Source organism: Python bivittatus, unplaced genomic scaffold, assembly GCF_059951505.1.
Source record: "Python bivittatus isolate LINGU-HERP-01145 unplaced genomic scaffold, Pbiv_v1 ctg000980_np1212, whole genome shotgun sequence".
NCBI lineage: Eukaryota > Metazoa > Chordata > Lepidosauria > Squamata > Pythonidae > Python > Python bivittatus.
In genome coordinates, this window is record NW_028277125.1 from 19,299,116 (window position 1) to 19,314,788 (window position 15,673).

Below are 15,673 nucleotides of genomic sequence, written 5' to 3' on the forward strand. Positions count from 1 at the left end.
TCTGCAGCCACTCATAGTCTCCACACATCAGTCACTTGTTACATACCTCCCAGTGTTTGAGGATATTTAAAGTGTCCTTTTAATTCCTCAGGCCCTTGGGCTAGGGGACCCTACCCCCCATGGAAGATTGACTCTATTACCTGCACTTAAAGTAATGCAATATCACCCAGTTCTGTGTAGATGCAGTAGAGGCAGGGTAAGGACTCATCACTGACTCAACTACACTAGCCTAGGACTTCAGATGGCCAGATCGGATCAAGCACAGAATGAAGCCCAAGAGTTCCTCTACCTGCTCTCTTGCTGACATATCTCTCTTACTATTTTTAATTCTGGTAAACCAAGGGCTGATTTGGACCTGTGAGAGGAAAGAGAACAATTGACAGTGTTGGTCACAGACATTGTTGGAAATCCCCCAAACTCATTTAAAAAACAATTGTAGAGGACATAGGGAATGGCGTTGAAGGACAGAAGGAATAGCTGCTACCAAAGTAATTAGTCAGATAAGCAGGGATTGAGCCTGGCCAAGAAGTTAATTTGTGAAAACATCTCAGACAAACTCCTCCCTAATTCACACAGAGATAGAAGTGGGTGGGGGGGAGCACATTCAGACTTGCAAGATTCTGTTGCTATAGCTGTTCCAGTAAAAATAGTTTTAGACATATGTAGCATTGGTTTCTTGAACTGGTCTACCTTACATGGCTGACAACAATCAGTATCCATCAGATGCCTAGGATTGGTCAATTTAACTGGTCTTCCACTCCTGCATTTTTAGCCATACATCTAAAACTGACCAAGGGATTATCTGTCTATGACAACAGAGCCACATATTGCTTCTCAATTTTCAGATGACCAACTTCACTTGAACCCAATAGTAAATTTCACATATACCCTGTTCCATTTGTTGAGGCTACATACTAATTGAGACTTGTCCATTATGGTCATGAAGGATATAAAATCCTGAGCCACTCCTGGCTGGGCAACTCCAGTTGGACATTGAAATCCCCAAGGACCAGTGAGTGATCACTCCAGTCTGAGATAACCAAAGGTAGCTTTGGAAGAAACTGTTGGGCACCGACATCCAAAACCAGCATTGTGCTCTCAAAATTAGCAGGCCATTGGATTGAGAATATGGTCAGTAAGGTGAAATTGACTGTATACTTTCCCACTCAACCTCCCTGCCCTCCATTTCCAATCTGCTGTGCCCCACAAAGTGGCCTAGTGGGCAGAGATGGGAGGAGCAAATTTCCCCTTTAATGTCAACCTGATATCTCTGATGCTAGATTAGCACTTTTATCCAGGAATATCAGCAACTGATTCATAAATCAGGTCTGATTTAGCTCTGGTCTCCTATTTTCTTTTTTTGCTCTTTCAGTTGCAGAAATAGATGGAAACACATATTGGCGCCATCCTTTTAATAGCTTGCTGCATCCAAAGCAGTTGGAAGAATTTATTGTAATGGATATCAGTAAGATCTGTGAACAGAAGCAAGGTGCTGGTGCAGGCATGAAATCCAATAAGGTAAGAATGTTTGTTTGCTTGTTTCTCTGATAGAAGCTTGAGCAAATCTTGCTTCCTGATTAATATTGTTTCACTTTGCAGTGTGTTGCATAAATGTATGATAGTTCCAATGAAGTCCTCACTCTCTTCAGAATGATTTAAATATTAGCTGGACTATACTTACTTTGGAAGAGAACTCAGCAGTTGGAGTACCACTTCCAAGAAGATCATAGTTTTCATCCACAGAGTTATGCTTAAGATTATCCCTATAACTTTTTTGCTTTTTGAAATCTTGACCAAAATTAGTCATAAGGTCAGTCCTTTAAAATGAATAGCACCTTGAAATTAACCATGAATAACCTCCCCCTTGGATTGCAGAGCATTGGATCTATGAATAAATTTGGATTTTATAATTTAGGGTTGAGTTTGGGATACTTTTATTTAGGGAAATAACTTGTACTACAGCCTTTGAATTTATGAAAAGTTATTTCTTTACTTTCTTTAGAAGTGAACTATATATAATACACTGTTTATGTTCAGTGATGTGATAAAAATTAATGTGATACAAATAGTCTTAGAAAATGGCATATGTGGTATGTTACTGCAATTTTTTGTCTAAAAGTTTGTACTGAAGAACAACATTCTGGATTAAAGTAATACCTACTCTGTGACAAACAAAACTTTACTTTGTGATGTACAAATTAAGCAAATATGCATTATGATTATTTTTATTAGTTTAGTTTGCAGTTGAGTGACAAGCTAAATGAGCCCCATGATTCAGTGTTCCTAATTATATATAAGTCACTGTACAGAATGTTATTCTCATGATATTGTTTGAAAATCCTCATGTGAAAATATTCCTCAAGGGCTACTGAATGTAGCTTAGAAAAATTGATTATTTGGATAGAAAGTAAGGTGAAATTTGAAAGAATTTGTAATAGTTTTGCGTCAGTTAATGAACTACATTTAATGCATGTATTCCTTTTATTTTGACATTTTTAAGCATACCCTTGCAGAAGCCTGGGTTCAGAAAACATCAGAGCTGAATACAGACCATCAGTATTTCTGTCGTACTCACTTGGGGCATCTTCTGAATCCTGGGGATTTTGTACTGGGGTTTGTAATATTCTGCATCTTTCCCTGCACGTATGGTTTTATTCTTGACATAGATTATAAAATTAAATGGAAGAGGGAAAAGTTGAAAAAGTAGTTATTGAGTGGCCAAATTATGAAGGATCAGTTTTTACCATCATGACCCATGGATGCCCATTGGTAGAAGATGGAAAACATTACAATGCTGAAACTTTGCAGTTTTATAACACATTCCTTGTGCTAGTCCATGGCTGGACTCCAAAGTCCAAAACATGTATTAAAATATCTCTCCTGATATTTTATTCTGTGGTTTGGTTCATAAAACATGTTAAACCTTAACCTATAGCCCAGGTTATCAAAATACAGTTGCTGTGTTCAGTATTGTGCCAAACAAATAAACTGTTTAAAAATTAATTTAAAAATTAATGTGATCATATGGTGTATATATACTACATGCTAAGATGGTGGTTGGATTCTCACAAAACTTTGAACAAAAAACTACCTGGACCACATTTTATTTTGGTGTAGCCCATTCTGCATATCTAACCTGTGAATTTAAAACTACTAGTTCCGTACATGGTTTTTCAACTTAATGTAGAAAGTTATGTTAAACCATTGCCCTATAAAGTCAAATGCAACTCACATCACTTCTTAAGAAACTATAACTTGCCTTGCTTTTAAATATTCCTCATATATGATTGACCATCTGAAATTCATTTACTCAACAATAAATGAATTTTAGCAGTCAGCAGTCCACTCTCCAGACCTGATTTTTGCCATCTGAGTTTTGTTAAAATTAAGCAAATTACCCAAGAACAATCCAACTATGCAGTAATGCCAGTTTTAGATCACATTGTGATGTGGATTTTCAGTTTGTAAATATGTTTGGGAACTACTAATAGGAAGTGTAATCCTTTTCCCTTTAGGTTTTACCATATATTTTTCTGATTATGCTTTAAACAAACTCTTGGTACAAATCATAAAGTCAAATTTGTGATGTTTTTCTTCACTTGATCACATACATGAACAGCTTTTGGATGTTCTTGGAGCTAGAAGTCGCATGGCATTTTGCTTTTAGAAAGTATCCTGTCTTTAAATTCTTGGTAAATTTCTTGGAGCAAAGCACATTGGAATTCAGTATTTTTTTATGCCTCAGAAATTTGACAGATATAGATTCTGACAAGCGTCTTCTCTTGTTAGTATTCTGGTTATTTACATAAGAATACACTTTAAATTTTTCACGAAAGTATTCAGTAATAATCCTGTTTTAAATTTTCTCCATTCTACTATATTTTGGAAATAATACTTTTGTTAAGATTGATAGAATGATATATTATTAATATGTTTTTCATATTTTTTATTTTTTAGCTTTGATTTGGTTAATTGTAATCTGAATGATGAATTTGCAAACAAGATGAATCCCCATAGTGTTCCTGATGTGGTATGGTTCTGATAATTTTTTCTTTAAACAATCCATTTCTTACAATTAAGAACATTCATAGATCATTATGACATATGGCTCCATTCTCAAATTTGACATTATTTTGCTTAATTAATTAATTTATTCTACTCTATTTATATAGCCACCTATCTTACAATACTGACTCTGGGTGACTTACAACATTTAAAAACAATACAAACAATAGTAGTCCAAATATTATGTTGGATTACAATTCATAGAATGCCATATTGGCTGGGAATTCTGAGAATTATAGTCTAATACATCTTACTATACACAAAGAATTCTGACTTTTCTTTATTTTCTATATTTATATTTTGGTATCATAAGAAATTAAATTGTTCTATGTTATTTTATCTTATCTAGCTTTAGAAATTACATTTGTTTTTCCTGTCTGCCACAGTACTCTTACAAGCATTATGTCCATTTTTATTTCTGCATAATATTAAATGATGTCACTCTCTTTGACTCCCAGAAGTGACGGAGAATTTTGCATACTTGGATTTAGGAGAATGCTTTCCCTTTCAAGCATATCCTTGTTGTATAAGAGAGATGAACCATTTAAGCCCCCAAGTTTACATGTGACCTGAAAATCTTAGATGCAGAGGTCTCGAGTAATTGTTATCAAATGGTAACTTTTAAAGTTGCCATTTCTAGTTTATTAGTAAATTCTATTAAAACACTCCATTGTCTCCTTGTTTATACTTTAGATCATTTTTTTTCCCCCCAGGATGGAATTAAAGCTAGTATTTCATAGAATTGACTAGTTGTAGACTTAGGTTCAACAAACTTGCTGCTTCCTGTGCCTTCATATCATGTTTTAGCATGTCACTTCCACTCTTGGTCAAAATAATATTGGCTCATCAGCTGAAGTATATGTGAAATAAGTGGAGCATTTGGAAAGTGATAACAAAATGAGTGACTTTTAATCTTATTCTTTGGAAGTTGCTCTGGGAGTCTCTTTTCATCTGAAGGGTAAAAGTGCTTTCAATAAACAAGACTTTGCATTTGGCCCTTCTGCGTTGTAAAGAACCGAAATGTCAGTTGTAATAATAGTTTTAGTGAAAGCATTTACAGATACTACTATGTGATAAAAGCATTGATTTCTAAGAGATCTTAATATTTTCCTATAGACTGTATTGATCTAGGACTTGTTTTTTTCCTGTTCCATTCATAGGTTTTGATTAAAAAAAGTTATGACCGCACTAAGCGTCAACGTCGCAGAAATTGGAAACTGAAAGAATTACAAAGAGACCGAGATAACATGGATACAGATGATGAAAGGTTATGGATTGTTTCCCCCCCTTTTTGTTATATTCTTATCCTTTTTCCTATCAGCTTAATCTGCTTATTCGTACACCCATGAACAAAATAAACTGCCAGAGAAACAGATTGTGTTTGGATGTCATTCAGATCAGAGTTCCTCAACTTGGTAGCTTTCAGATATATCTTGGACTTTGTCAAACTTAAATCTGGATGTTGAAGTCCAATTTACCTGGATAGAATACTGATTGGAGAAGAATAACTTGGAATATAGTCTACTGCTGAGGCTTGTGGCTACAAGAGGGTGGTGGATGCAAGATGCAAACTGTTCAAATTGGTCCAATTAATACGCAATATAGTACACTTGTGTATTCCTACTGTAAACTGTAGCTTGAGTAACTTGGGGCTTTTATCCCTTTGCCAGTTGTATTCTATAAGATGGATGGTGTTTGGTATATTTTGCCATGTTTATCATCCAATACTAATTTTAGTTTTAAATGTGGGTTAACATATAGCACAACTCCATTAACTTTTTTTGGATGTGCCAAAATAAATTCTTGTCCAAAATTCTTATAAATCAAATATTTTATGTCCTTTTTTCTGATATCAGTTTCTTGTAAACAAATTACACCTTTAAGTTTTTTTAAATAGAGGAACACTTCTCTTTTGGGGAGCATTTCCTCCATTTATATTCCACGTTAGCCATGTGTAACTCCATAATTAAGCCAGTAGTTTAGAAAAGTTGAGTGTTGGCACCCAACTCAGAGTCCTCTTTTTCATCTTCCTCCTGTACTTGTTTGGCTTTTGAGATTGTCTGCTTGTCCTCCTCCACTTGCATCTCCAGGTCTCCTCTGAATTTTTTCCAGAATTTCTTTGGCTTTATGAACCAAATTCAGACAAAATCTTTTCTGTTGGAAAGTAAAAATCACTCCCTCCAGTTTATCCCAACGAAACAAAATCTTCTTCTGTTTCAATTCCTCCGTCAAAAAAAAAATAGTCCTTTCTCTTGCATAAAATTCTGATGGGAAGTTCTTTTAGTATAATTATATCCACATTGTCAGTCTTCAATCTGATATTAAAATGCCATTGCCAAACTTGATCCCTGGTCCTTTTCTTTGCAAAGTGTATTCATACATCTCTTGGTACATGTCTTATTGCTACATAATGTGAATTTACCTAATACACCTTATCAATCTCATCTTCAGCTTTTTCTTCATCCCAGTTTAAGAATTCTCCCAACACTTGAACTACCTTTCTTCTAATATTTTCATCTGAATTTTTCAGAATAGCTCTGAATCTCAGGCAAAATTCCGTCTCCCTTAACTCCAACAAAGCCACATTACCAAGTCCTTTGCGGAGTCCTTGGGGTTCTCTGAGCTTGGTTGTTTTCTTGCAAATGTTTCGTTACCCGGCTAGTAACATCTTCAGTGCTGGAATGGGATGGGGTTTGCTCTCTGTTTATATACTGTGGCATGCCCTGCCAGTGTTGGTGGGGGTTTTGTTTTGTTCCTCTGGTAGTTCCTTGATTAGGGTATTGTTTACTGCTTGATTGTGTCCCTGGTGGTAATCTCTGCTTATCTGGGTGATGAAAGCTGGTGAGGAGATGCTGGATAAACAGCATCTACACACTATTCAAAAGAGACAATAGAAAAGAAGACAAATGACCAGAACATCTCCACAACAGCAATGTTTTCACTTCATTGGTGTCACCAAAGTAAATGTTTCTGTGCCTACACTCTCAGCCACAAAAAGCCTTCAGAACAGCCACATTGATGCTTCTGGAGGATGCAGCTTCATTTGCAGCAGTGCATTTTGCGAAGTATCCATTCTAAATTCACCACTCATCTTCAGTCAACTGTAGCTTAGGACATAAGTCACCATTGAAACAAATTATGGCTTAGTGCAGTGTGTAAACTAGCCTGCGTATAAACCCAGTCTAAGGGCAGCATGATGGAACATAACTGAAATTAAACACTGAAGATCACCAACATTGTATCTGATTTGTCTAATTCTGAGTTTTTGCAACTGATTTTCCTCTGAATACCATATAGAATAGGTCCATATGGAACAGGAATTTGATATGTTTGTAATAGTTACAGGACAGGCCTTTGAGCCAAATATTTGGTTTCCTCATGTTATGTGCATGTGCATATAGTGACCTAGAATGTGCATAGTTCCTGATGAAAACGATAAAATTGTTGACTTTATTTACAATGTGGTATTTTTACAGACAGTACCAAGACTTCCTGGAAGATCTAGAAGAAGATGAAACAATTAGAAAAAATGTCAATATTTATAAAAGTAAGTTTCCCACCTGAAATCATTTCATTCTGGAACTGGCAAACCACTTCTAAAAATGTTGCCAAGAAAACTGCAAAGACTTGTCCTGCAGTCACCAGGAATTAGGGTTGACTCAATGGATCATAATAGCAACAGCAGTAAGGATACACTGGATTGTGGGTTTCTCTGGGCATGGACATCCACAAAGAGAGCAAATGACAAAACACATCTCTACACAAACTCTGCCCCTTTTGTATTTGCATTGTAATGTGACACACAAGTATGTAAGGAGTGGAACTTCCATCATGAGTGTTCCTTATACTACAACTTACACCTAACAAAATCAAGGTAGATTATTTTGAGTTTCTTTTTCATGCTTTCTTCCTTACCAGAACTCAGTAATCTTTTCTGAAACTCCTCTGTTAATAGTTTGTTCTTTCTCTCCCCATTCCCAGAGTCATGTCAACATTCCATCACATAGTCCTACAATATAAATAGAGTGATGTAAATAGTTCATTGCATCTGTTAATGATCAACCTGATTTGCAGTTAACTAGTTGGGCGGCAAACCACAGGCACAGTAGTTATTGCACACTCAGAGAATTTGCATTATGCAAGAAAGTTTTGTCTGACAAGTTTGAGCGTGACCACTCTCTTCCAACAGATTCAGATCAGTTAAGCGTATTTTGATGCTCAGGATGAAGAGCAGGTTAAATCCTTTGCAGCTTATTGCACCTTTCAGTTAAATGTCTTAGCTACACACAATTCAGAATGCTTTCTGAATTCTGAGTTTCCCTTTAAAGGTGGGATGAGCAACTTCTCTGTAATTGGGGACACTTAAAAGAAAAATTGGTGACCTAGGGTCTCAGTGGATAAGGTAGTGTTATCATAACAGCACAGAAGCGGGCAGAGCTAGGTTTTCCAGATGGTTTCCATTTTGAGGACAGTCTAAAACTAATTGAAAGTTACAGGGGGTTTTGTGTGTAGAAAGGTTATAGGAAATTATGCCACCATTTGTTAGAGGTTTGTCACCAAAATTTAGCAGCATGATTTGGGGGGCTGTGAAAAAGTGGCACGCAGGCTGCAATTTATCATCCTTTTTCTACAAACAAGAAGCCAATAAATTGGGAATGGTTAATTAGGATCAACATAAAAGAGCTTTGTCTAATCCCATTAAATTGTTTCTCTAGCTGCCCTAATAGTTTAATGGATTCTAAATACCTGAGTAAAATTAGGATGGATTAAAATTAGGATGGATTAATTATATATGCATACTGGCCCTTATTCTCCCGCCCACCAGAACTGATTTGTATAACTCAGCAGTAACCTTAAAGAAATAATGCTGTTTTAGGCCTGGATAATCATTTTCCTACTGACCTTGCTCCTTACTTCAGCGATTAGAGCTTGTGTTATAGAAGGGAAGAAAATTCCAAATTAGTTCCCACTGAACATCCTCCCCCTTCCTTTAATAAAAAAGCAGATTGGTAACAAAGAAACGAGCTATGCCTGGGAGAGAAAGTAACATAACATTTAATATGTCAAGTACATTTTAAGATTTAAGAACTGTTTATTTCTTCAAGCCTTGCACTTAAAGGGTTGTAGGAAAGTGACCTGTTCTATAAAAGATACTGTAATGGAGTTCTCTGAGCCTGGAAATGAGAAGGCAGATTTCCAGAATAATGCAGAACAAGAACAGTCATTCATTTCTCATAAGCAGCTAGCTACCACCAGCCCTCTTAAATCAAGAGAAAGTAGATAAGAACTCAAAGGCATCAAGGAGGACCCACCTTAATGTACTTGTTAATGAAAGCGGGGCTAAAGGACACATGTATCCAGTTTACAAGATTATGTAATCTAAGCCCTTTATTTTAGAATAAATTTGGCAACAAGACTTAATGAGAACCTTCCATTTTTGGTTACTGTTAGGGGACTTCATGGGTATCTTTTCCCTTCATAGCTTAAAAGATTATTTGTATAATAAACAATGCAAAGATAGTATGGTATTTTTATTTTAGATGTACCTCCTTGTAGAAATACACAAGTTGCCAGTCTTTAAGATTGTAACATTCTATATCATGCAGAAAGCCATGCTATTTGATCCTCTAGTCATTTCTTTTTAGACTATATGCTATGTTCTTACATTGTAGATCCAGTCATTCCAGTGGAAAGTGACATAGATGATGATAGTATTCCCCAAATCAGTCTCACTGAAATGCTGGAAGACCTTCAGATATCTCAAGATGCTACAGGTGGAGAAGGTGCTGATATGCTGATGGAATAAGTTAGGAGATCTTGTTAACTGAATTTTGTCCTCCCTTGAAAAATAGTCATTAAGAAATCTGTTATAGGCATTCTTGACCTGCAAAGCCAATAATATTGGTAAGATTTGCAGGAGGTTAAGAAACAAATGCTCCTGAAAGTTTTAATGGTTAATAAAAAGGAAAATATAGTAGATTTAGGATTTTTTAAAATTATGTATCAAATTGATATGTATCTTACTGTATAAAACAATGCTTCAATGATTTCAATATCTGCATTCAGGACCTTAGGGCTGTTAGTGTTGAAAGATACTCCAGATCAGCTTTAAGAAAATTCAAATATATTTTAAACTGGTCCTTTAGATACATCATGTCTTACAGCCAGCAAATGTATGAAATCTGATTAATTCAAATTAGGAAGTGAAAAGTTTGTACTGAGATTGCTTCAGATTATTTTAAAATATTTAAATTGTTTAGAATGTAGACCAAATAGCTGGTTTAACATATTGCAGTAAGCTTTAATGAGGTTTGAATTATTTTAGCTTAGTATACTTTATGAATTCATCTCTGGTGGAAGCACAATGACATCAAAATGATGTCCTATGAGGCATGAGATTATCATGCAGATGATGCAAAGAGACAGATTATAATTTATGTAATTCATGCCATTTGCGTTATGACATCATGCTGCATGAGATGTCATTTCTCTTCTCTCCCCAGCCATTGTAATTTATAAGCCATGTTTTATGGTTTAGGACTATATGTGAATTCAGCCAATTTTAGTCAGTAAACCATGGTTAATTAAATTTTGGTTTAGTGTGATATATGAACCCAACAGTTAAGCAAAACAAATATCTTAGAAATTTATTTGTGTCCTTCACCTCTTTAGGAATTCTGGGGGTTGAAATCCAGATAGATAGATAGAGAGTGCCCAGGCTGGAGAAAACTATGCTAACTTCTCTAACAGGGTATAATTCTTCAGTCTTCTCTTGAGGTTAGAAATAGGTTCATGAAGTAAAAAGGAGCATCAGTGCTACAGATTTGAAAAATACCTACTTTGTAAAATATTTTTTTATTTGAGCAACATATTCTCATTGGTGGAAGTTACAAAAGTAGACATAAACCACATACATGCATTTCTTAAAAGTATACTGTATTAAGTTCACAGCATGTTCATGGTATAGAAAAGGCTAACTGCTTCTGATCCTGCTTTTTTGAGATGTCTTGTTATCTGTTTTAGTTGATCTTTGAAGAATACCAAGGAAGTCTTTTTTTCTTATTTCCATAAGCTGATTATGCATGCCTAGGCACAGCTTTTAGAATACTAATTCATGACTACATATACTAAACTATGCAGTGAGATTTCACAACTACTTATCTAAAATGTAGGCATGTAGAAAGGTGTGACACCTGTGTTTATGAAAGCAGAATGGAAAAATCTAGGACTTTTCTTCTTGCTGAATCATTTATTTTACAGATGTGGCGTAATTTTGGGAAACTATCATAAGGAGTCTGTACCAATAATTTTTTTCTGTTGCGTTTCAAGATCTCTCTCTTCCTTGAGTTGAGGCAGTATGGAATAGTTTCTTAATGAAATGATAAAAAACAATGAACGTAAAATAAAATACACCATAAAATAATTGAGATACAAGATTGGTGTATAATACAACATTTCAGAGTAATTAAATAAAAATGGCATCATTGCTGAAAGGGTTTTTATAGTAAAAGTGCATTTCTCAATCCATGTAATGATATTTGGAGCTATAGTATTTAAATCTCATTACTTCCATAAAATTTCACTGTAAACATTACTGGCACAGCAAGTGTTACATCAAAGAAGCCTTAGCAATTATGCTGTTGAACTTGTAAACATTGCTTCACTGTTTTAGTGATAACTACCTTTCTCTATTAAAATATCTCAAGATCTAGCTATTCATCAAGTTGATAATGTGTTTCCATTCCATCTCCTATCTTGTAAACTATAAATCAGATGTCTATATTATATTGCTTCTGCATCATAAACAGTTGAGAAATGTCTGTCTTCAATGCTGCATGGTCCACTTTATCTTTATTAAACAGTCTGTAGTGCTGAGGCATGACTAATCTCAGCTATGCAGTCTTGAGAATTCATTGTTGCCTTAAGGATGCAAATCATTTCAGAATCAAACCGAGGCATATTTATATGACAACAATTTCAATAAATGGTAGATATTAAGCAGCCCATCCCCCCTTTCTTTTTCTTTTTCTTTTTTTGCTTATTCCTATAACACACAATTTCAGAGCAATTAAATAGTACTAGTATTGTTGCTAAAGAGGATAGTTGTAGTGAAGATTTTTGAATCCATGATATCAGAAGTATAGTATCAAATTCCAGTTTGCAAGGTCTGATGCTTTAGTAACAGAACCCAGTTTATGTTAGTTTCAAACCCCAATCTCCTAAGTCGGATTGCAGCTAGCAAGGATTGGAAAACTTCCTTGAGACCAAAGGAAATGGAGTACAGTACATAACTTAGGCAAAGTAGACATATAGATTTTTTTAAAAGCTTCAACAACCCCCAATTTTTATTTTAAATCTTGAAAATTAGCAGGCAATACAGGATTCTTGTCTTGTTTACATTTTTAGAGCAACCACATCTTGGCAAAAATCCAGATGACAACCAGGTTTTTTGTATCACTTTGGTGCTAATGGGTATCCAGATGTTTACAGCCTAGATATGGTAGCCATAATGCTAACTTAGAATTACAGAGATTATAATTTCTCTATAATTAAATTAGAATTTAATTTACTAAGTTTAGTAAATTAACTAAATTAGAATTATAGAGATTATAATTTCTCTGTAATTCTCTAATTTAATCCCTCTGTTATATACTTATAGGTATATAAGTATATAACAGAGGGATAGTATGTGGACATTTGTAGCAAAAAAAAAATTTTTTTTCTACATAAGTGCAACAAGACTACTCTTATGGACCTATATCTTATAGTTTGGAAGTATATCATTGTTCAAATAAACATACTTTTCCATCAGCATCATTGCTTAATACGTTTCCAACTTTTCTCTAAACATCTCAACCAGGAACTGTTACTGAGTTATATATACACGTGCACACATACTCCTTGCATTTTTCTTTCACAGCAATTGCTTTTCAGAGTATATCTATGTAGAATCTAATCAAAGTAGTTTAGTTGATGTAAATAATGAGAATGTATTCAGAAAAACTAAAAAACAGAACACAACATAGACAAAAATATTTGATCAGCTAAGAAAAAATTATGGCTTTATAAAAGGTATTTGGTGATCTCCACTTATACCATTAGAAAAAAGGAATAAATAGACTAGGAGAGCTTGATGGCTTGTTTTGGGGTATGCCATTCTTATATATACACATTAGATATTGTCACCTTGAACCTGCTTGATCATGAGATAATCTAAAAACACAGTGCTGTATGTACATGATGCAGACTGCTGGGAGGGAAGGAAAACCTTTGCCATCAGAATCATTCTTTTGTTTGGACCATTATTATGTGCATTTATAATTTATATTATTAATATAGTATTTAAATCTGTTTGTTCAACCCTTGAAAGTTAAAACTCAGCAATAACCAAGTCAAAGTGCTAAAAATAAAGACTAAACATTGGGCAACAGAGAGAAAACTCAAAGAGAAAGTGAATCACTTTGAAGAAGCCCAAATAAACAGTTATATTGGTAAAAGATGCTTGAACATAAAGGCATTTTTTAGTAACTGCATAGTAGATAGGTCCAACTTTAATAAGTACAAGGACCCAGGGTAATGGGACAGTAGGTTCCTGAATTTTTATTTGTGTAAAAGAGCCATGAGTCTACCATCTTTTTTCTTGAAATCCTATGTTATACTTCTAACTTTATACTTACTTATTGATGAATTGAGACTCTATATTGACCTGTCAAGTGAACAATATTGTTAAACGTATTTGTATTGTAATAGCACAAGTGCTACAATTCATTTCTTTTGAGTAAACATGCAGTTAAATATTAAAAAAGAATTGTTTATTTACCCATACAGTTGGGAAAATGTGACTTATATTTTATTATTGCCACTTGGGGGAAATGAAGTATTTGTAGGACTTATTTTCTATTGTGCATTTCAACTGAGATACAGTGGCATCTGCAGCAGCTGATTTCTGGGAATTGAAATACGCATCTAGTAATATTGCCCTAAAGAGATAGAGACACCTACAATTCACATGATGAACAAAGTGGGTGAATTTATATATTACCCTATTTAACAATTTGCTATACTGTACTCAAGAGCTTGTGATCTGATTTTAATTGTTAGAAGAAATAATCCCAGCATATCTATTCTTATATTAAAGAAGAGACAAGATGTCATAACAGTATGTGCCAATTAGATTTCTTTTATATTTTAGAATCCCACAAAATTCTAGCTTTTAGTTGTGCTTGCTGGTCAGAGTGGATAATACAGAAGAAAATGAGTAAAGTTGGAGTTGTTAAACATTTTATACATGTGCTGGAGCTAAGCCTGGAATTACAATGTAACCTCTACCAAGAAGAAACTTGAGAGTCAAGTGCCCTGTATATTTCTGTTATGGGTTCTTTGGATATCAGCTGTTATAACCAAAGTATCAAAGCTTGTACAGGTAGACCTTGCTTACTGACTGCCTCATGCAGTGACTGTTCAAAGTTACAACGCTGCTGAAAAAATAACTTTGCAACTAAGGCACACATTTACAACCTTCGGAGCATCTCTGTCAGCCTTACTAGGTGGACCAGACAGGAAAGATGACCAGATAAGCTCATTCTACTTTATTGTAAAGCTACAATAATAGAATCATGCAAGTCTGAAGGTACAATTCTCCCCCATTTCCTTTACAGCTCAAGAAACTAGGAAAGGTCTCTTTTGAGCCTCTTGTCCTGCCCACTATCCAGCTGCAGGCTATGCGGTCTCTTATCTGACCATTCCCTAGGCAGCATCTCTTGGCCCAGTCTCCCAAGGTCTTTCCCCCATACCATTACACTCAGTCACATGTTTGCCATTACAGTCAGTACCCCTAATCCTGTGCCTGACCCTTTTTTTTTATTTCCTCTCTCTCTCTCTTTCCCTCTCACAGAACAGAGAGATTGCTTGAACAAGTTATCTCTTCCTGAGCTGCTTTTCTCTGCAGCACAGCACTTCCCCAAAAGGTGCTAAAGGCAAGTTAGCAAGCTTAGCTCTGTGAACTTAATTAGCCTACTGGCAGCTGCTGCCTATAACTGATAAGACTTTAATCACTTTCATAGCTTTGGCTTTTGTTTGCCTCCTAATGTTTTATTTCAGCTTTCCTTTTTCCCCACTACCCTGCCCTTTGGAATGCTCACCCCAGCACTGGCATAAATAGCAAGAAGGGAATTAATTCACATTATTTAAATCTCTTCCTCTCCAATGAATGTAAATAGAAACATTAATTCCTTTCTTGCTAATTATCCCAGTGCCAGGGTGAGCATTCCAAAGGGCGGGGAGTGGGAAAAAAGGAAAACTGAAGTAAAATCCTAAGTACAGTCACAGTCATGTGAGTTTTCCATTTAGCGACCACATCACTTAGTGACCAAGTTGTCAATCCCAATTGTGTTCGCTAAATGAGGACTATGTGTAGTTCAAACCAAAAATGCATCTGCATTCACACACAACACTTGATGAATATGGTTGGCTAGTTTGTATCTTAGTATGTTGTGTGAACCATAGCAGTTGCATTAATTCAGTGAGTCATCATAACTCATTTAATCATTGTTATGTATTGTGCAAAGCAGCCTACATATGATCCATAATTTCATGGTTATATCAATGA

The 15,673-nt window shown here is 35.2% G+C and overlaps 1 protein-coding gene across 2 annotated transcripts in view; it reads left to right on the forward strand.

Annotated features, from left to right (window-relative positions):
* The window catches only part of NMD3 (NMD3 ribosome export adaptor), a 33,636-nt gene extending 19,734 nt beyond the window's left edge, over positions 1–13,902 (forward strand). For both annotated transcript variants that reach the window (XM_007437673.3, XM_007437674.4), the window contains exons 11-16: positions 1,373–1,518; positions 2,501–2,613; positions 3,958–4,030; positions 5,226–5,332; positions 7,542–7,612; positions 9,738–13,902. In XM_007437673.3, the coding sequence (XP_007437735.1) occupies positions 1,373–1,518; positions 2,501–2,613; positions 3,958–4,030; positions 5,226–5,332; positions 7,542–7,612; positions 9,738–9,871 (644 nt within the window). In that variant the 3' untranslated portion in view covers positions 9,872–13,902. The remainder of the gene's footprint in view (positions 1–1,372; positions 1,519–2,500; positions 2,614–3,957; positions 4,031–5,225; positions 5,333–7,541; positions 7,613–9,737) is intronic.
* Positions 13,903–15,673: the final 1,771 nt, after the last annotated feature.